The following is a 23,404-nucleotide window of genomic DNA, read 5'->3' as shown; positions in this document are numbered from 1 at the left end:
CATTGCATAAAACTGGTCACTGGCCGTTTAAATAACTGACAAAAAAAAAAGGCACAAATGAATTGCTGTGACGGGTTGTTTGACACTTTGGCGGCACTAGTTGTTTTTTATGGCGGGTGCTGGCGGTAATAGGCGCAGGTGGGGGAAGCAACGAATGGTGTTTCTGGGATGGAAGAAGGGACTGCCAAAAATTGCACATCAACTGCAAGCGCTTATCACGCAACATTGGGAGTCGTAAGGTACTAAGGGCAGCCTCATCAGAGTTGTATGTCAGGTCTAGTATCACTTTCACTGCCCGTTTTTGAATGGCCTCCAGATCTTCACTTAGGTGGTCAATATTATGAGCCTGACGGCCCCACACAGGACACGCATATTCTAGAATAGGGCACACATATGTGATGTAAACAGTCTTCAGCTGACTTTGTGAGAAACCCAGTCGGCGCAAGGTAATTAGCAACTGTAGTGCGCAACTACCTTTTTTCATTAGACTGGCGATGTACGCGCTAAATGAAGAGTCAACACTGAAAGCAGCCCCGAGAATCACTGAGGTTGAGGTGGTAGGGTATGATGGATCCGGGCATGAGAGGTCATGCTTAGGCAGATTAAACCTATGACTTTTGTTTTATTCACATTAAGCTGGAGGTCATTAATGCTACACTGCTCGAGAAAGGATTTACTGATCTCACTGCTGAACTGGGGATTCACGTCTGACTTTTCAGCAAGATATTTCAGAAGTAGGGAGATATCGTCCATGTATTTGAATCTGTCTTCAAACTCGAAGATTTGAAGCGCGCCACACGTCAGTTCAGCCCACTCAGTGTTTAAGTCACTTGGGAAGAGGGCATAGACTCACTGGTAGCGGTTATGCAGAAAGTCAACAACTAAGAGCAAAATATGCTTCCTAGCGCCCATCTTTTCGAGGTTATTTGGTGGTTACTCGGTAATCAGGTGGTAGAGACGTACTAGATAATGTGTCGTACTACTCCCTTTCAAGCAGCTGTACTGAAACGGATCAAGGGCTGGCTGAACTTGGGCTAGGAGCTCTCTATAAATAAAGGATTTGGTCACTTTAGCCATATTAGGCGTAATAGAAATCGGACGAAGCTGATCACAGAATTTTGGGTCTTTGACTTTGGGTAAGATGCGTACATAGGCTTTTTTCCAAGTACTCGGGAATTTGTGCTCCTTGAACGACTGATTGATCACTGATGAGAGTGGTTTTGCTAGAAACATAGAATAGTATCTTAAAAGTTTAACTGGCAATTCTCCTGGATAAGAAGTACAGTTGCTTTTCAACTTTTGAAGTTCTTAATACACCGCGAACTGGGATACCTCAACGATTGTATCTTCAGAAACGTCAGCAATGAGGGCTATTTTGGCTTTGGTGAAGGACGGGTCAGTAGTATAGATTCAAGTGAAAAAGGCGTTCACTTCAGCTGATTTTATCAGCGTTTTGTCATCTTTCTGTATCTTAACGTCACTGGTGGTACGTTTACCGGTAAGACGCTTGACTTCAGAATGCCGCTTGCGTGGCTCACCTTGAAGGAGAGGCGAGACTTTGTCATGAACGTACCGTTTCTGCGCTGCTTGTAACAGTTTAACAATGCGGTTACGAAGTTTGTTTGCTTGAACAATGTCACCACTGCGATGTAACTGGCAGCGAGTTAAAATAAGCGTCTTGAGATCTGGTGTTACCCAAGGTTTGTCAGTGTCAGTAACAGTTTTTTTTTTTCTCAGGAAAATGTTCATGCTATTTACATAACAGCAAAGAGTTGAAAGTATCATCTTTGTGGTCGATATCTGTCAAAGAGCAAATCTCATCAAAGTCAAACGTCCAAATCCACTGTCCGAAGGAACGAATTGCCTCTTTAGTCATAGGTCGAGTGGCAATTTTTACTGTACGTGGTGCTGGAAGGCCAACTTTGACCTTCCAAAGAAGTGTATTATGGTCAGACTTATGCAACGGACCGAGAGAGCAGTGTACTTCGTAATAATTGGGAATGTTTGTGAAAATATACTACCACTGACGTGTGTTGGGATTGAGACAACTTGCTTGAGGTCAAGTATGCTGGAGACCCATGCCTTATTAGTCTGATTGAAATCGCCAGCGATTACAAAAGCAGGCGCTGCGTGTTTGCGGCGTAGGTCATCAGTACAGTTTTGGATATACTGGATCAGTTCTTTCCTGTTCTTTGCACTCTCGGGGTAGTAAACTGCAACTACAAACAAGCACGAATATCGCTTTGATAAGCGCTTTGGTTTGCATCCGACCCATATTACTTCATGGCATGAGTCACTGGGCTGACTTAGTAATTTACAAGGTAAGTCTTCCCGAAAGTACAGGCCGACCCCGCCGCCTCGTCGGTTAATCCCTCAGTCGCGTCTCGTATTAAAAAAAAACACTTGTACCCTTTGATTTGCCCGGTTTCATCGTTAATGTCCCAACATTTTGTGATCACAGCAATGGGGGAACTCGTCTGTTTGAGAACTACTTCAAGTTCGTCGGTTTTGTTGTTTAGCGATTGGGTATTACATACTAGGATATTGGGCAGTATGCACTTCGTCAAGAAAAACTCAGGTGGTAGGGGAGGTGGGGTACTTGACAGTGACGATACTGGGTCATCATACCACGGACGGAGCGAAGGAAGGATTTTACTAGGAGGGATGCATTTAACTACTGTCAGAATTCGTTCCCTTGCCTTTCTGAGAGACCTCGCTTTCGTGTTAGAAACGAGAACAGGGATAGCACAATTTTTATTTCTCTGGCCTCCTCTTCTCCCTCTGTGGCTACGGTTGGATCGCTGTTGACTTGTAGTGGCATCTGGCGGCTTTCTCAACAGTCGAAAGAGCCGTAAGTTAACGAATATAGATGGCGCCACTGCCAGACGAGATGAATTCAGTTCGTATAAGTCAGCTTTTGCGTACTTTAATGCCATCGTTAGTGCACTAATGCAAACTAGGACAGTAAAATTTTCGATTATATGCACCCTCACAGCAGAAAAACCACGAGAAATTCACAAATCAAGCTATACTTGGATGACGCCCAGGCTGCTAATTGAAACCTCTTAGCCTGCGGACTCTCAGGGGAATTAAACTGGGTAGAAAAATGAGCCACCCACTCAGACTTAGGTATTTCTAAAGCGCTAAAATCAGCAGATCGACCGGGGTGAGACCTCCAAAGCAAATTTGGATCATCAGGGATTTTAGCCACCAGTTCAGCTTTGATATTGGCAGCATGATCATGAAGTGCTTTAGAAAACTTTCTTTTCATATGAATATGGACGGCATTTACAACACTAACTCCAGGCCTATCACACTCTTGCCATATACTCAACTATATTTTAGCCTGGGAACAAGCACTAACTAAAATTGGATTTCAAGACCTACCACATTTTTCCATTTTTGCTCGAGACTTACGAATAGGTACAGCTTCCCGATCAGCACATCTGATAGCATGAATAATTTGTTCACAATATAGATTAAGCTGTAAACGAAGCTCAGGCTTGTCCATAACTGCAGAAGAAGATTGAACATATTAACTTAGTTGCCCAGTGAAGTACTTTTCCTGGTGTTCCAATTATCACCTGCTCAGTTAATTTCATTCCTAAACATTTGATAATTGGAACACCAGTCAAAATAAAATTTATTTTAGTCAAAATGTCATCCCAAACTTTCTGGAAAAGTCCTATGTCGGTAAGTTCTCAAGATTTCCTGATAGACCATCTAGAACGTTTGGGGGCCCTTGAAGAACTAGATACTGAAATACTCACAATAATAGGAATGTGATCACTTCACAAAAAATAATCCAAAACTGAAACTACATGCACAGGCTCGTCAGAGAACAGAGCATGATCGGTGTTTTAAGTAGTGTTAGCTATGGATTTGAAGGTAAACTGTTAATTTTTTGGGAACACATTAGGCAACATCTTCTTTACAGTTTGAGCTCGGGGACAACGATCACTTGATAAATCACAGTTGAAATCACCAATGATGAGACAACGTGGAAATGAATGTAGCAGTTATTTTACATATTTAGCCGACTTGCGACATGCGTTACTAAACATCACCTCCGAGACCTGATCGCGATAATTAGTGGGTAAATAAACATTCACAATAGCGTAACCGTTGCAACTAACAACAAGAAAGTGATCTTCCGAACGTAAACATTCAAATTTATATTTGCTGAAGACAGACCCTCTGATAGGTTGGCCCTTTGTTTTTTGAAGAGAAGTAAGGTATATCAAAGAAGAATTCTTATTAGTTAGAAACAGCTCTAAAATTCACATGATACAGCATTAATGCAAGAGTTGTCCCAAAGTTACTTGTATTATCTTGGGTATCTTTTCATCCAGCTCTAGGCACAGGAAATGCTGAAGGGAATTCTGACTGTGACTTTTCTTTATTATGGTGACAGGCAGCTAGGTAGGCAGTCTTAGCAATAGCTCTGTAATTCAGAGTATTGGCTTTTGGAACCCCCAGCAGGCATTCTTTTGTGCCATCACCACATGCCACTATCTTCAGATGTAAAAAAAGAAATCCCTGATTGAATTCGTAAGCAAAGAAAAACTTATATTTCCCAATCTTTTAATAAAAATTAAATTGATTTTCTTCTTAAGGATCAAGATTTTGGCATGCCATTTGTTTTGGGAAAAATTTTGTTACGAATTTTGATATTAGCTGTACTATAGAAGTTTGGATGGATGGATATGTTGAACATTATTCAAATAAATGTATTGAGAGCCTGCATAATCTTTAGGCTTTAACAGGATTGAAACCATTCCGACTACTGTCTTGTTACAACCCTGAATATAGACAAAAGTTAACCAACCACCCCCCTCAACATACCTTAAAAGTTTCAACCTAATTCTCTTAGGTGGTCCTGAGATATTGCAGGTATTTCCTTCTGACCATCTGTAGGCTATGCACATTGTGTCTTTTGATTCAGCATAACATCCCCCTCAGTATGCCCTGAAGGGTTGAACTTAATACCCTTAGCTAAGAAATTGCATGTACTCTCCTTTGACAACCTTGATGTACATAGTTTCTATTTTATTTAGTTCAACATGCTCTGGAAGTTGCAACTTAATTAATTTAACCATTGCTTAGATATAGCAGATACGCCCTTTGACAAGCTTGGATGTATGTTTTATTATTTTTAATTGGTAAAAATATCCCTAACAACATGCCCTGGAAGTTCCAAAGTAACACCCTTAGCTGTTCCTGGGATATTGCACAGACGCCCTTTGACTATCTGGATTCAAATAGTCTATTTTTATTTAGTTGTACATCCTAATTAACTTTCCCTGAAATTTTTAACTTAATAACTTATCCTGTTCCTGAGATATTGCATCTATTTGTCATTTGACAACCTCAATTCGCTTAAACTCTTTCAATATAGCTCAATAGTTGTAGTAGTAATAGTAGTTGTAGCAGTACCAGTAGAAGTAGCAGTCAAAGTCACAATCGTTGTTGTAGTGGTAGTTGCAATCCCAAGCAGTGACCCACGTAGTCGCAAGTAGTCGTAAACGCAAGCAGTTGCCGTCACAACCGCAAGCAATTGGAGCCATAGCAAGTATTTGCGGTCACAATCGTAATAAATTGCAGTGACGGTCGAAATAAATTGCATTCATGGGTGCAAGTAGTCGCAGTCGCAAGAAGTTGTAATAGCGAGGTGTCGTAGTCGCAGTCGCAAGAGGTTGCAGTAAAAATTAGCCACAGTCTTAGTCGTACGCTAGTCACAGTCGCAAGTTCTCACAGTAGCTGTATAAGTAGCAGTAGTAGTAGTAGTATGCACATAGAGCCTTGGTTAGTTCAATATCCCTCGTAACATACCCTAGAAGTTTCAACTTAATACTCTAAGACATTCCTGAGATATTGCTGTTTGATGCTGCTGTGAGTTGTTAGTAGAAGTAGTAAAGGACAAAGCACTTGATAAGTCTGTACACATGCAGAGGGTATGCTGGTTGTTTATGGTTAGTTTGTTTTTTTCTCTCACAGGAAAGGGGTATATTCTTGGCAAATTACTTTAAGTTCGAAAACATAACTAAGCAAAGACAATTTGCTTATCAAGTAGCATATTAAGCAAGCTAGTAAGTAAATCTACAAATCTTATATTAACTTACATACTCAGAAGTCCGCCCTTAAAACGCTCAAAATAAGCACTTACTGGTGATAACATATCTATGAAGAGTGGTATTTTATTTTAAGTAAATATTCATGCTTTGTTTATTGTTCTAGGCGTAGAAAGATGTGCCATTTCAATATCCGAAACTTGCGGCTGCCATTCGTATTGCAACAACGAAACGTTTCTTCTAGCGATGTTAGCACTGCTTTGAGACCTTTTTATTTTGCAGTACATCCAGATTTTTTTGGAAATCATCCTAGAGAAAAGGCAGTAAACGAGAACTCTCTTAAGCAACTTAATGGACTTCTGGATGGGCTGATCAAAAGAGGACAAGTGCCAGCTGTGATAAATTTGAAGTTCTTCTTAAGGAAAAAGAAACCTGAAAATATATTTCAACCAATTACAGTAAAACTAAATAACAAGAATATAAAATCGACAGTTGAATCTATCCTTGAAGCTTGTGATTTGCCATTAGATGCTGCCAAAAATTTGAAAGAAAATAAAGTACAAATGTTGAAGTTTCAATCAGCTAGTTATGCAGAGTCTTTTACCCCAGGGTTTTGGGATGGTGTGGAGTTTGAAACTAAGAAGGAGCAAGATGGCCTGGCCAATCTTTCTCGGTGGTTAGAAGCAAATGCAAAAAAAGCGAAGGAAGTTTTGAGAGCAGGTCAAGCCGTTCGTGATGAAATAAAACAGTTATCTGATGAGCTTTTAAAGGAGCTGAAGCTTAAGGACTTAAAGTGGGAGTGTGGATGGAACACTGAACATTTCAAAGGGTGTCTTCGTAGTCTGAAGGTAACATTTTTTTCTTTTTAACTGCAGCAAGGATCTAAATTATGTATAATTGATATAATTAAAAAGTCAAAAATAGAAAAGGGTTACAGGCCAGATCAGCTTTTTGTCCTGCATTTCGAGATAAAATAATGCGTTATTTTTTATAAGTCGGTTATACAAATGGAAAAGTATTTCTTTTTTAAGCTTTTTTTTACATGACTGAGATTCTTGTTGCTGTTACTAAAGAAAGTGGAATATCCCTGCCTTGGTTAGTTGATCTCCCTAACCCATCTATTTTCATTCCCACCTGTTTCGTTTTTTGTAGCATTAGTTGCTGTTTACTGTAAAGCTCAAGGGCACACTCTCTTGGAAATGAAAGCTCCCGCACCCAGATCACTGCCGTGGTGCAGAATCAGTGCCCAGGGTAAAAATAACAACTCGAGAACTTGCAATTTTTCTTAGATTCACCAGAACTTGGAAAAAAATACATATTTATTTTTTTTTTTTTAATGTGCATTTGTGTTATCTACAGGGCTGGATAAAGGACGATTGGAACGATTGGGCCCAACTGGACCCTGCTCTGCCATCAAAATGAACAGTTTTTTTTCGAAAAAGTGAAAAATTCTTAACAATTCCAGCAAGCGTTGCTTCTGGAGAGAGATCATTTTCTATGCTAAAACCAATAAAAAACATTTGGTATAAACAGTGAATAAGGAAATATTAAACAGTTTAGCAGTTATGTCGATTGAAAGTGAAGACGCAAGGAAATTAAATTTTCAAACAGTTTTAGAAGAATTTATAGAACAAAACTTAGAAACATGTAAATTCAGTTATTTATATTTGGTGATGTAAATTCCAAAATGCATTTTCAGCAGTTTAATAATATCGAGAGGACACAAAAGTAAATTAACGTAAGGTCAAAACAAGGACAAAAAAATTAAAAAGAAGACAAAAACGTAAACTCAAAAGGAACAAACTGGACCGTCAAATGAGACAAGATAAAGAGAACGACATGATATATGTAAATGGACGGGTGAAAATGAACAACCTGGACCATAAAAAATGACAAGACCAATCTGAGCAGCCAATGCAAGTTGCATTGAAAAAAATGTGTGAAGCAATGATGAAGGAAAATGAAGAACAAAGAAATATGTAGTTAGAATACTTGCGAAAACGACAATTGCAACGAGTCAACAAAAGTGAAGAACAAAAAAAAAATGCTGTTAAAAGATAAGTGGCAGCAATAATTACAACAAATCAAAAATGAAAACAAAGAACACAGAAATATGTGGTTAAGATATACAACAGCAAGAATCAGAACATGTCGAAAATGAAGAAAAGAATTGTAGGGTTAGAAGACACGCGAAAGCAAGTATCAGAACGTGTCAAAAATGACAGTGAAGAACAAAGAATTGTGCGGTTAGAAGACAGGCGAAAACGAGAATCAGAACGAGTCAAAAATGAAAGTGAAGAAGAAAGAATACTAGGTTGAAAGAACAACGCCATCGCAATCTTCGACACCAACAAATTGTAGAGCAAAACCCAGTAAAAACCTACAAAGATGCCGTAAATTACGCAAGTGTTAATTACAAGTCTTGGGACCCTTCAACGTTGTATATATTCACTGTGGAGTCCTTTATTTTCCTGCAGAAAAAGTAGCCAACAAAGGGGATTTATGTGAGGGTAGCTGCCTGCTTGGTCGAACTGTATTGCTACCTATTCATTTCCAAATGAATTGGTTTGGCCTGTTGTAGGACACCAATTGCTCTCTAAAGAGTTCCACAAACAAATACGAAACTTAAACTCATGTTTTGCTTTGGTTTCATTCAACGTAAGCGATGATCAAACCATCAACAGTCGTTATGTTTTCAGCTTCAAAGAAGCTTGACAAATTTATTGCAAAAACAATTTAGTGGCACATCCATCATAGACCCCCGAAGGTGAATTTGAACCACATGGCCAAATGCACTTTTTAAACTCCGATGAATCTGCTAAATAGCACCTTGCACGTCATTTAGATCATTGGATCTCTTGGAAGAAATACTGTGAGACACCAACAACTATGCTAAAGGTACATGAAAAATGCAAGAAGTGGAGGATGATTTAATTCTACCTGTTGCTTCACTGGGGCAACAGCCTCGGATAGAAGACAAGTGACAATGAAAATCATATTTAAAAGCCTGCCGCGTATCCGTTTGTCTCCCGGTATTATATGCATAATATATATATATATATATATATATATATATATATATATATATATATATATATATATATATATATATATATATATATATATATATATATATATATATATATATATATATATATATATATATATATATATATATACTAATTTAAATTTAACTTAAATATTTAATATGTAAGGAGTGCCCCGCACCCAGTCGATCTAGCCCTGATCATCTATAGCTGATTCCTTTATCCTTTTTTCTAGTGATTTTTATCCTTTTTCTTCCTATTCTGAGACATTTCTTTTTCTTTCTGTTCTCATTTGCTTTTTTCTGTTACATTTGTTCCTTTTTTTTGGCAGTGTACAAAATTAAGTAATGTCTGTCAGACAGAGTATTGATGTTACTCCATGCATTTAGAGAAACTTGGTACCTGGCCATTTAATGCTTTGGCAGAAATATTTGAAGGTTTATGTTTTCTTTAAAAATTAAAAAAAAGTTACAAAAATAATTATTCTTTTATGAACCGTAGTTTAAAAAAAAAAAAAAAGTGTAGTGAACTTGATTAAAACTTTTTTTAAGTTAGCTGTTCACCAAGGGAAACAACTAAAGACTTCTGTTTTTTTTTTTTTTTTTTTTTTTTTTTTTTTTTTTTTTTTTTTCAGCTTTAACAATTCCCAAAGGATATCTGGCTATATATTGAATTCCATGTCAAAATCGCTTATATGTTTATGAAATGTTGATAAGCAGGGCCATATCATTTTTTACCAAAAAAGCAAGAAACTGAGTTTTATCTCACATGGACTTTGTTGAGTGGTCTCAAATGTGTTTATTACCTGTATTTGTGACACAAATTTACGAGTCAGCGATTTTTTTTTTTTTTTTTTAGAAATAATTTTTAAATATACTTTAATCAGGTATGCTTTAGGGAGCTTTCAAGGCTTCAAAAGGTTTTCAACAAAATGATCTAACACTGCGCTTACTATGTGATTGACTTCCATTGAAACACATATCTGTAACTGGGCTGCATTGGTAAAGTAAACTGCTTGGCGAGTGCCAATAGGGTGGTCAAGTTTTAACAAGGATTAATTGAAAATTATTGTGGGAATTAGGGGCTACGAATAGTTTTGTAGAAGCCTAGAATTATTTTGAGCTTTTTTAGGGATGTTTGACTTGCGATTTTTTTTTTTTTAGAAATGATTTTTTGCTGGCTTTTTTGTGATTCATTTATGAGTTGAGAAACTTTTTTTTGGGGGGGGGGGGTTAAAATCGGGTTCTTTTCCCCCTGCTGAGGAATATCAAAATCGATCAGCCTGATGTGCTTAAAAAAATTTGTGCTTACTAGAAAATGATCAGGTGCTTGAAGGAATCACCAACAATAATTTTTAAAGTTACTTTAATCAGGTATGCTTTAGGGAGCTTTCAAGGCTTCAAAGGTTTTCAACAAAATGATCAGACACTGCGCTTACTATGTGATTGACTTCCATTGAAACACATATCTGTAATTGGGCTGCATTGGTAAAGTGAACTGCTTGGCGAGTGCCAATAGGGTGGTCAAGTTTTAACAAGGATTAATTGAAAATTATTGTGGGAATTAGGGGCTACGAATAGTTTTGTAGAAGCCTAGAATTATTTTGAGCTTTTTTAGGTATGTTTGACTTGGGATTTTAAGAACAGTGACAACAAGAAGTTTTATGTGGTCTCTGAGATAATTTTATCAGATTCCCAAACTTTCAGACACCAGAGCTCTGAATCTTTCAGAAATAATATTTGAAGGATGGTTTACCCTTATATTACAAAAATCTTTTTGAGAAAAAAAGTAAAATAGTCGTTTTTCAACCAAAACAAATCTCGAGAGCTGGCAGATAAATGTAAGAAAGACAGTTAAGGAACAATGCAATGCGTGGTCTCCATGATTCATTCAACTAAATATAAAAATATATAAATATTTCAACTGTTGGAACATGGCGTAGTTGATTTTATTATTGTTTTTCTGGAAGGTAATATTGAGGAGAGCCAAATATTAAGACATCGAGCTGATAAGGTGTGTGCATTCTTGGGCCTATGTGTTAACACTCTTGTTGATTTTTTCTCAGTTTGTTTCTAAAAGAACCATTAACATGCCAGGGATTTCCACACTCACTAACTATTGAGTTTATATTTGATATTTATCCAAGACTTCTAAGATCAATTTAAAATCTGATAATGTACCGAAATCTTCCCAAGGCTAACGTGAAGAACCCCTGCGATAAATTGGAAAATATAATGTTAAAACATACTTTTGATAGTCTAACATTCCCCCTCATGGGAATTTTTCCTGTGGACTTGTTTCGATAAGTCTGTATTATAGTTGATAAAAAGAAAGTAGAAGATTGCATTGGCATGAAAGGTGGATGCTCATTTTAATTTAGACTGGCACCCAATCTATCCTTAATCGGATGTCCTGGGGCTGATCAGTGTGAGAGAGCATTATTCACTACTGGTGGTCTATCTTGTGCAGTTTGTGACAGTTGTTCAATACATTGTGTATATAAACTTGAAATCATCCTTTGTGGATCTTCTTGATAGTTGCAGTTCACGTATAGTCCCTCTAAGTGTTATTTTTTTTTTGCAATCAGGAGGCATTTTGTTGACATGCGTGTATCAGCGTTGTTGCGGATATTGCTGATATTGATTTTTTATTTTCGTTTTTTGTGAGTCGTGAGATGACTTTGTGAAAATGTTTTTTTTTATATATATATATGATTCCAAAACCCGTTTTTCACAGATATTTACATTTTGTTTATTCCTATTTTCGTAGAATGTCACTTATGCCTCAGACCTGAGTTATTACATTTTATATTTTGTGTTTGTTTGGACATCTTAAGATCGTTCGATATCTTACAGAATCACCCTATCTCGTCCATTACAAGCTTTTTTAGTTTGTGTGGCCAAACTATTTAGCATTGATTGGGCGGTCTTGCCATAACTAGTATAGCTTTAATAAGAGATCCGAATAAACGACAGAAAACTAAACACCGACATCTATTTTCCGGATATCTTAGAAAACCCATTTAGCTTCTTCAGTTTTGTGCCAGAGATAGAAATATTCAGATTTAATAAACTTCCATCATTAGAAAGCTTAAATTTTGTTCCTTGATTAAATGCAACAAAATTTTCTTCTTAAATTTCAAGAAAGTGCAGGCAAAAAATATTCTAGTATACCTGCTTGGGAAACCTTAAAAATCAACTCAAAAGAAGTCTGATTGAATAATTTGACAGCTAATTTTTCTTTACAATTAGTAAGAGATTATAGGTTTACTTCGTTTTAAACTAGCTTCTCGTTAGCTTTTCGAACTGTGGACACATCTAAGATCCCTTATCTGTTTATACCACAATTGATTCTGAAGCTCCCTGTGCTGGGAAAATTTGCTAATGGGCCATTTGTCTTTGAAACTGTCAGCCGACGCCGAGACTCGCAAAACTACATTATTAGTACGGTATCGAACGTATTTAATTGCGGCTAAGAAAAAGTATTTATTTAACTCGTTTTTATAGTGTCTGGCATCCCATCATCCTAGCGCAATGACTGCATTAGAAAATAGAAGTTTAGTAATTGGTAGTGAAACGGGTGTCAACCTGTTTGGCCATGTATCATTGAACAGTGGAGAAGTTAGACATAATTGGCTTGAATTGATACAAAATGTTGGAAGATATGACGGGGTATTAAGTAGGATTCCCAGCTGCGAAAAGGGTCTTTCAAGGTAATATATTGTTTATACTTGTTGTAGTTCCTCACTGCTGAACCCCAGCTAATTGATATGCATGGATTGAAATCCTCTATATGCACGTAGTTTCAATTATTTTTTTGACTGAAAATGTTGTGAAAGATGAGTTTAATACTATGTGCTAGTTACAAAGGGTATATTTGTTTCCTTTTGCCATAGTTCATCCTGAAAGGTCAAACAAAAAGGGTATGCCAATTTGACTTTATATATAAATGGCCTAAGAGCCTCCCACTGCTCGCTCGGACATTCGCCTCTAGTTTTTGGCCATCGCTTCACTCGTACTGGTGTTTGGGCTTTCAGTCGGAGCCAAAAATGTTGGCTATTGACATTAGTGCTAGCAAATGCATGTACGGATCGGTTGACTTTATATTTTCATCTGATTTCTTTGAGGGGAAAAGGCTATGGGGGTGGCTAGTTGCCCTCCAATGTTTTCAGTCACTTCAGAAAGGGAACTAGAAGTTGTTGTTTTTTTTTTTTTTTTAAAATGAGCCTACTCTTGATCTTCTAGGATCATTGGTTTCATACAATCGTCCCTGCGGGAAAGAAATAAATACGCATTGGTGATCTTCCTTCTGGTAAAAATTACAAAATTCCACGTTTTTGAACATATGAGCTTGAAACCTCTACAATAGGGTTCTCTGGTATGCTGTATTTTTATGTTCAATTTTAAAAGCCCAGCCACAACGAAAAACGAGAAATGTAGGCTATTTATCCGACAGAAAAAAACTAACAGTATAGCGTGAAAATTGATTGGCTTTGAAACTGCGAAATTTATACATTTTTTTTTTAATGGGGCGGATCAGATAATTTTTTTGGGAAGGAGCAAGGGACATTTAAGAAAGGCCTGGGACCTTTACTCTTCTTATGACTAAGAGAAAAACTTTAAAAAACGCATCAAAAATTTGTTTATATGCATTTTTCGTATGGTTTTACAAGTTTTCCAAAAATTTCTGGGGGGGGGGTGAACCCCCCACTCCCCCCCCCCCTGAATACGGCCTTGATTGAAAGCCTTATAAACTGGCATCTAATTTTCCGTAGGTTATTTTCTAGAGTTCAAATTTAAACGCTTTTTCTTTAAAAAATGCAAAGTAAATCTTAAATGTGTGCTACTGTCTCTACTTCCTGGAATATCTTTTTTTAGGTTAATTACATTTCTTTGAAATTCATTTTCAATTTCAACTCCAATTTTGTTCGGAGGTTATTCTTTTTCGGGGGGGGGGTGAAAAAAAATTTAAAAACGCGTAAAAAAATTTTGTATGCATTTTTGTTGTGTTTTTACAGGTTGGACAAAAATTTCAGGGGGGGGGGGTTAAACCCCCACTCTCCCCTCTCTCTCCTAGATACGGCCTTGATTGAAAGCCTTATAAACTGGCATCTAATTTTCCGTAGGCTATTTTCCAGAGTTCAAATTTAAACGCTTTTCTTTAAAAAATGTAAAGTAAACCTTAAATGTGTGCTACTATTTCTACTTCTTAGAATATCTTTTTTTTACGTTAATTACATTTCTCTGAAATTCATTCTCCATTTCAACTTTAAGTTTCTCAGCACAGCAGGTGCAATAGTGATCACATTGGGCGCCGATTCTGGTGCCCGTTCGCCACACTTGTTGAGCCGCATTTATTTAATGGGGCCTAACAAATGTTTCAATTCCTCTATGTCAAAACATTCTCAGGTGACCCCAAAAAAGTAATAGATGGTGGGGGCGACAAAATCTGTAATTGTCTTCTGCAAAAATCATTAAAATATTGGATACACCTTTCAGTTTTATGGTGCGGTATATCCCAATAAAAGAATCAGTATATACACACTTGCACACGGTAGGGATAACTGGGTGAAGATTTCTCTTGAGGCTGCTCCATAAGGCTGTTCAGAAAGAAATTATGTTACCTTGTTTTATGCAATTTGGTAATGTTTTATACGGAACAATAATTTTATTTTGCAGAGCTCTTCGTGATATTAAAGTTACAAGAAGAAGATTTGGGCCTTCACTCTTAGCCGAAGAATACGAATCTCAACTGAAAAGATTACTGACAGCAATTGGGGATTTCAAGTGCAGACGCAGCTTTCCCAGTGGTCTACCTAGTGATCTATCTGCTTTGCAATTGGTTGTTGAAACAGCTGCCGGGCCTCTAATGCTGACGCCTACTGGTCAGATTATAACGCCATCTTCAAGCCCTATTTCTTTGCTTGCGAATTTTATTGTTGAGAATCATTTGAAAGCTTTAGATTTGCTTAATCTATATGAAATTGAGCACAAAGAAGAGGAGGTATTGAGGTCAGAATGTATTGAAATGTTTGGACTTTTTAGTTTGATTAAAGATGATAATATTACACCAAGACAAATGATAGAATTTTTGGAAAATTTGAAAAACAATGCTGATGCGTTGTTTAATATTCGTGGAACGAAAATCTGTGTGACTAACTATTATTCTGTCTTAGCTGATGGGGAATTGTGTATTCCATGGAATTTTCACTGAAAAAGAAGCTTCTATGGAAATAAACTTTAAAATTTAATTAACGTATAAAAAGTAGCTATGTTTCGTCTAATGAATTGAATCAAGTCTTGAATGCTTTTCTTGGCGATTTTTTTCCTGTAAGACTTCGCTTTTGACAGTTTTTGTTTAATCTTGCATCGAGTTACTATCACCACTCGGTTCACCGAGTTGCACCCAGTTTACTATCACCAGCTGCTGTTCAGAAATCATCAATAAACCAAATCATCAGAGAGGCTGGATTGAACAGAAATTATATTACAGAAGACGCAAAAAAGAAACAGTTTCTTCATTTCCTTTTTCAAAATTAAAATGCACCTTAGATGATATAACGCTTAAACTTGAGAATCTGAAATTAGAACTAAGGATTTTATGCTGTTTCTTGTTTGCATCATCATTTAAGGTCCGCTTTAAAACAAATTATCTTTTGCGAAACTAAGTAAAAAGCTCTGGAATTTTCTGAAGACATTGTAGAGTTTCACAGCTACTTAGCTAAAATCATTTCAAGTAAAAAGTGCTCTTTTTTTACATGCATATACCATCTGAGAAATTTAGATTAATGGTATAGCACTCACCTGGTTCCGTTAAGTCTCCTGTTCCATACCATCATTACCAATTGCAAATTTTTTATGTTTTACACCATCGTGGAAAAGAAAAAAATTACTTTAAAAGAATATCAACTTTTTATTTCTTTCTTTCGTTTTTTTTTTTTTCTTATGAAGTTTGTCTTCATTTGCTACAAAAATTGATTATAATACCATGTAACAATTGCTGATTGTAAGGAAAGGCATTAAATTATAGTATCTGCTTAGTTGTGCTTAACTGGAATAGGACTAATAAAGTGGAATAGTTTCTACTCTTTTATTAGTGCTATTTGTTCCAAAACGTGAATATGTACGTTGTGGTGTGCTGAATTTGGATGTCAGAGCTAAGTAGTTGATCAATCCTTTTACTTTCAGTCCCAGCAAAACCGTTTGAATTTCGACTTTGTAATTGTGCGCCCTCCTCCTGATTTTTTTTTGCCTCCTCTCTTTCCCAAAGATTTTGAAAAAAGAAATCCCCCCGTCCCTAAAATTTCAAAAATTGACGCCAATTACTATTATTTAATGCTTCGTCTCAATATGTCAATTGCTTTGAACTGGCTTCCCTAGTTGTATCTCCTTTCTTTCCCTATATTTTGAAAAACACCTTTTTGGGGTATTTTCATAGAAAAATGTTTTTTTTTGGTGTCTTAATTCAAAAAAATGACAACTTGCCCCCTCCCTTGATTTTGAAAAATAAATCTTTCCCTCTACCCGAAACTTTCGCAAATTAACGCCACTGATAATTGTATTTATGCTTCGTCCCAGTAAGCCAATCACCCCTCCCCCCAATAATTTGGAGAGAAAAAAAATATTATACAGCCCATGTCCTTGACTATCCGGATATGGATCCCTCTTTTCCCCCTCCCCCAATAAAAATGCTGGAGCTACGCCCCTGCTGGGAGTGCTTTGCGTGGTTGGGGACCGGTAGACTAGAACCGTTGGAAAGCTCTGCTAAGAACACACTAAAACAATGTAAGTAGGAAAATCCGGCCTGGAAATCCATTTTCAAGGTCTATGGCCCTCCAGAAAATCTTCTTGTTTCTAATTAAATGCAATGGTTTTTTTCTGTTTTTTTTATAAATTGAAAGTCTATTTTGAATTATGTTTTATATGGGAAATTGTTTCATACAACATAATTCTAAATTATATGGGGTTTGAAATCGTACCACCCTAGCATAGTAAATTGTACTTCAGTTTTTACATTCAGATTCTCTCAATGTAGTTTAAGTCGGTAAATAATTTTTGAAAAAGGTATTTTACGACATCTAAGAACTTTTAGCAACTCTACCTTTTAACAACTTAGCGCAGGTGCAAAAAGGCCCAACAATCCCTCTAGTTATGTTAAGATCTGCCAGAAGCCCTGGATCATATTGATAAAACGTTTCTCTTTTGCCCATCTTATTTATTTTGTAAATGTTTTTTTGTGCGCTGCCTTGTCTACAATAGTTTTGCAATATATGTTGTGTTTCTTTTTAAGTATTTGTATATAATCACTCTTGTTGTTCGTGAAATCTTTGTCTTATTGTGAAAATGGATTTTAGAGCTTTATTTATATATATTTTTTTCCTCGTTTGTTAATACTCGTGCAATGTTACCTTTCAACGACATTGTTATAGTTTTTTTAATTGACACCGTTGTCTCTGTATACTAGGGACACCCAAAACTTCTGTTAGTTTGAATAGCCACTGTGTTACTTCTTCCTTGTTTTATATACATTTTATGAAGCTGATTCTCTTTAAGTGCACTTTTTTACTCGATATGTTTGTCTAAAACGAAAAAAAACTGCAATTTGGATTGTCTGAAACCACGATGATTTTAAATGCTTTCTATCACCAGACACGGCAAAATTTAGAAATTATCTGGTGGCGATTGATATATTAACCATATACTACGGAATGAGAAGTTTCCCAGAAACATAAGCATGGGGAAGTCTCAATCTTCTTGTGGCTTCAAGTGTTGTGCGATAGCAGCTAAGAATAGTTCTGTCTGAGATTGTCGTAAATTCTCGTAAATACAGGAAAAAAACTAATATTTGTCTAGAATCTTTAGTTTTGCATCGTTTGTTTACAAATGTAAAAATGCAGACAGGGCCGGACTTAAACCTTTGAAGCTCCTAGGCCCAAGCGTTCTTGCTGCTCCGTTTTTGCGATATTTCCGGGATAGTGGAAGAGCTGAACAGAACGCAACTGATGAGCCAAAAGTAATGAAAGAGAGAGGTGATACCCAACTCCCAGCTGCCATTCTTGGGAGAAATCTGACAGTCTATATGTAGCCACAGAATTCCTGTGTTGGTTTTAAATCACTTCTCTGTGAATAGGCTGCATGGCAGCGGAGTGCACGTGGCACTTTGATGATAATAACATTCGTCCAGTTTTGTTAAGAAAAAATCACTCAGATGATAATTTATTGCACCCCCTGGCATTTTGCATCCCTAGGCCCGGGCCTAGTGGGCCTATTGGTAAATCCAGGCCTGAATGCAGACACTTAGTATATTCCACGTCGTCTACAGAGCATAGTTCAGATAAGAAGCGGGATTTAACGACGTATTCAAAATTAATGTGTAGCGAATTGATTTCTGGAACTTTAAAATATAAATTGAAATAACTTCCCATAGTAAGATTACTAAGATTCAATTTGGCCATAAAGGAACACCTGAAAACTCTACGCTTGTGACAAATCCACTTAGAGCCCAACAGCCATTCCCAATAGCCTATTTTTAACAAGAAGTTAGCCCTTTTAGTTCTAAAAATATGCACAAACACAGTATTGCCAATCGCGAATAAGAATAATCGAAAGATACTAATGTCCATTACAAAGAAGAAAACAAAACTAAGATTGAAAAAACGCTTCGGGGCAAACCGGGATTCTTTCCAGCATTTAACACAACCACAGTGGCACACATCAAGAGGTGATAGTATGCCAAATACGAAACAATAATAATAACTGCGAAATCAACGCGACTCCGCTAAAATCAACTTTGAGTGCAATTCCAAAAAATAATGTTTTAAAACAGACATAAAAAACGAATGGATAAATTATAACATCCAAATGGTATTTATTGGAGATTTAAATAGCAAGATCTCACTTAAGTAGGGTTTGGGGAAGGTTAGAACGCAAAGGCAAAGGAGTACCCGTAAGTTTGTCAACCAATCTCATAATATTTCAAGCTTGCACTTCATTACAGCCATAAAATAACACAGGTGCAGTAGTTGCTATTATCGCATCGATACCCATATCAACTTATGTTTCAGTAAAAAAAAAAAATATCAAACCTGGACTATTTCCTCTTATTAGCGTGGGTCTCAGATTCTGCTCAAGACTCCCCGTTTTTGCGTTTGGCCACCCATGTATTATTAAGTCTAGGCTATAGTCACGTACCTCGAATTCCAGGATTCTCGTAGTTACTCACATACCGATAAAACTATCATCTTAATCTTCGACTGTTCACGTAATTCTACAGTTATATGCTATTTAACATCAATGAGTGATTTACGTTTATTGAATTAAGATGTCAACATCTGAAACATATGGGCTTATTCAAGTCAATAATGTGAATAAGAAAATACTAACTTATTCCGGTTCCGGAAAAGGTAAAGGATAGGGCACTAGACTTTATAACGCAAACCGGCGATGCTAATCTCCGTCATGAAAGCCTAATGAAAAATAAGGGAGGGATGAGGCACTTAATTTCTGATGTTGTTAAACTTGTTTTTATTGATGAAATTACCGCCAATGGAGCCTTTGTAGGGATAGTGATGTGTGCTTATTTTGTGCGAAATTCTTTAGGAATAAACCATATGTTAGCTAATAAATGATCATCGTGACGTGGGTTTATTTTTGGTCTGTTGTGAACTTGTTTGGATGTAGGATTATTTTTCCTTTTCTAATTAATGAGTTGTTTTATTTTAATCAATATTTATGTGCAGAGGGTTTAAACTTGGTTTATATTCTTGGCTTAGTGCTGTTATCTTTTCTTCATATAATTTGTTTTAGTTCTCTAATTATTTTGATACGTTATTATAAAGGAAAAGGGGATTTTCTTTTTCAATTTTTATTTTAGCCTAATTATTTTCTTTATTTATGCTCTAGTTTCGAAAATTAAGAAAGTAAGAGTCGTAGGTTACTTGAAACTACGGGTCACCTAATATTTTGCCTTATTTCGAACTTGTATCATCTCTCGAAATGTTCCCCGCTCCCACATGCACGCAAAATTCAGCATGTGACTAATTCAAGATTGTCTCAGTATAATGGGGAAAAGGGTAATTTTCAAATATTATTTTATATATTTTTTTTATTTCTTGAAACCTTTTGGTTCAGAAACGAAAAAAATAAGTATTACTGTATACTATCAAACAGAACTTTCTTTCGTATCTAAAAACATATAAAGCTAAAACTGAGGCTTCGTCGAAGATTAGCCTTTTCAACAGCAAAAAAAAACAGAAATTTTAAACATTGCTTATTTGTGATGTAGAGCAACCAAACTATTTTACCCACCTATTGTAGATAATTTACCATATTTTAGTGCTGACATGACTGTAGCTTTTGGTGATTTTACAAATTGTTACGTAATTTTGAGAGATATTGACTGCTATTTATCTGTCATTGCTCCATTCGAGAAAGAATGTGCATGCGTTTGGCGGTCAAATGGGTATTTGTTTTAGTATATGTAGGATCTTTTCAAGTTGTTGTTAATTTCTATGTTCTAGTTGGGGCTCGGCGTATCCCCCCCCCCCTTCCCGGTAGAAGACTCTCCCCAGATGTAAAATTGAGCAGCCAAAGAGAAATTAATACAAAAGAAGAAAAACGTATAATGGGTCATTATGTAGGCAGAGGGGATGCCAGATGCCTAAAAGAGCGCATTTTAATACCCAAATTGTCTAAAACTCCGGGGGTGTTTCTTCATTTAGAATAAGCCTGAAAATGGGTGCTGTGGGGTGATACCTCCCTTCCAATTGCAAAAAAAAATTTCTGACATTTATTTTAGTTTATTTTGACTAAACTAATTTCCTTCATATTTTATAAAGTTATATGCAATGATACGTAAGTGCGCATCAGCTATTGTGAAGGAGGGGTGATGGATCATTTTTTTTGGCGGTGGGAGAGAGGAAGATGTCTCAAAGAGTGCATTTTAATGCTAAAAAATTATAACTCTCATTGAGCCTTCAAATAAATATAGAATGAGGGGTGGGTAGAAATTCATATCTGATCCCTCTTGATTCTCGGGATTGTTTCTGGTCTGTGCCTTTATTATTGGTCATAGGGGAGGGTGTAATAGTGCTCCGCCTATTGTGAAAATATTTTTTCTTCTTAGCATAAAATAGACTGGGCGTCATAAGCCTCACCCGGAAATTTCTTACGGGGGGGGGGCGGGCAAATCTACCAGGAGCTTTGTTTTCAGTGATTTTGAATGGTAATATTTCTCTTTTCCTATTTATATACAATTATTTAGTTTATTCAAACGTATACGATGTATTTAAGGTGTAAATTATGCAAACTGTCGATTCTTCACAGATAGATTTTATAGCGGAAGGGGGGGGGGTATGTTTAATCATGAGAGCCCAGTGGTGTGAAACTTTCAGGGATTATTTTCTTGGTCAAAAAATCCTCAACATTTTGCTATGGAAAGGGGGAGGAACTAATGGCTCTGAAGTGAGCCACAAAAACTTTTCTTTCCCTGATCAATTTGAAACTTATAGCCATAAGTCCTTCAGCCAAGGGGTCGAATTTTTTCGATTGGTCTGAAGCTTATATGAAACCTTGAGCTAAGGAGGAAATAAATAGAGAAGGATAATAAATAAAAAAAACATAACTTCCGCTCAAAATGCAGCCCAAAAAAAGGTCAGAAAAGTGAAAAAAAAATTTCATCCCCTTCAAATGGAAGAGGCTATCTTAGAAACTTGGGAGGAGGCTGATTCGATTGGAAATTGAAAGTGTCCTTTATAAAAGGCCGAATGTTATTGGAGGGCAATCAGCCTCCCTCTCGGTTCCATTTCTGCTATCCGGCCCTCGTCTAACCTGTATGATATCGAATCAAATTTTGAGATGTGTGTTTTGTTCAAAAACTTTCTAGTCTCTAATAAGTTTGCCTTTGGAGTTGATATCTCCCCAACAGCCCCAGTGTTAACTGTTATCTTATCCTGCTATGATAAATCAACCTCCAGAAACACGACAAAAAATAATAAAATAATATTGTGAAAATAAATACTATATTGTATTCAACACCACATATTCTGCCTATATTTGGGAATAATGTTAGAATATTGCAAATTCCTTCGTTTCTTCACTATTTTTATTTGTGCCACTTTCTCTGTGGCTGCTCAACTTTACATATGGGGCAATGTTTTGGGGGAAGTACGCCTAGCACCGTTCTTATTTAACATTATACTTCTTTGAGATCCAGATAAGCGATTTCCAGGAAGCCCATTCCGCAAAAATCTCGACAATGTAACCAAGGTAAAATTTGTTGGCTTAGTTGCCAAAATGATTACCTCCATAAGACAAGCAAGGGAGAAAATGTAAAAAAAAAATGCCATTATTTAGCGTTCGGCTTGGCGTGTTCAATATTTTTTTTTCTAAACCTTATTTCTACGGAATTATTTTATCATGAGCTTAGTGAGAAATTTTCAAATTTAGAAAGTAGAGTTAATGTATTCGTTCTTTGAACGACTCAATTTTCAAGCTTTTTATCAATTTGAACTTTCTTCCTTTTTACCTAATGATCTAAAGGACAGTCAACTGATGATTCCTGGTTTTTAGGTTGCCTGGTTCATTCTCTATGTGTATTCCTGTGATAGCTGTTTAGCATTTCCTTTGTAGATACCGTTTTTGTAATAAAAACTTGAATCTTTAGTAATCTGATTCTTCTTTTTGGAATCATGTCAATTCTGGAAAGGTATAACGTGTGGATACTTGAGCATTAAAGTGAACCAAAGCGCATTTCTGACATTTTCAACAATGCTGACGAAACTCACTGTTTTAAGTGTATTTATGAACCGCGTTCCAAATCGTACACTGACAGACATTTCAGCAGCTACTAAAGGGCTCTAAAAATGTCTATTTACTTTCCAAGGCAACAATGAACGCAGACCACGTGTAGGGGGCACCAATTCATAACAGTTTTTCTAAATCTGGGGGGGGGCCTTTTTTCTTTCTCGATTTTAATGAAGGTACTAAAAAGAAATACAAAACAGGGGCGCCCCTGCCCATGTAGCTCGTTTTAGTTTTTGGTCGGTACCTTTGTCGTTAAGACTTGTCGGGTGACCGCCAGGACGGTGTCAAACTTGCCAAACTGGTCTTGCACACCTATAACCAAAGATACGAACCTTAGTTTTAGTCACTTAACTTTATGAGTAACTTTGTGAGTAGTAACCTTGGTTACTTTTGTCTGGAATTGACTCACTTTAATACTAAACGCTTATTATCTTTGGATGATATTTGGATTGGTCTAAAGCCTAAATTAGGTCCTAATGTATGT

The 23,404-nt window shown here is 36.6% G+C and overlaps 1 protein-coding gene across 2 annotated transcripts in view; it reads left to right on the top strand.

Moving 5' to 3' along the window:
- The window catches only part of LOC148953086 (T-cell activation inhibitor, mitochondrial-like), a 40,479-nt gene extending 17,702 nt beyond the window's left edge, over positions 1–22,777 (top strand). For both annotated transcript variants that reach the window (XM_089088289.1, XM_089088290.1), the window contains exons 2-4: positions 6,238–6,919; positions 12,625–12,830; positions 14,797–22,777. In XM_089088289.1, the coding sequence (XP_088944415.1) occupies positions 6,248–6,919; positions 12,625–12,830; positions 14,797–15,331 (1,413 nt within the window). In that variant the 5' untranslated portion in view covers positions 6,238–6,247 and the 3' untranslated portion in view covers positions 15,332–22,777. The remainder of the gene's footprint in view (positions 1–6,237; positions 6,920–12,624; positions 12,831–14,796) is intronic.
- The last annotated feature ends 627 nt before the right edge of the window (positions 22,778–23,404 follow it).

Source organism: Artemia sp. Qi Xiang Cuo, chromosome 4 (assembly GCF_049724085.1).
Source record: "Artemia sp. Qi Xiang Cuo chromosome 4, ASM4972408v1, whole genome shotgun sequence".
NCBI lineage: Eukaryota > Metazoa > Arthropoda > Branchiopoda > Anostraca > Artemiidae > Artemia > Artemia sp. Qi Xiang Cuo.
The sequence above is the reverse complement of the archived record's forward strand: the minus strand, read 5'-3'. Positions and strand labels throughout refer to the sequence as shown.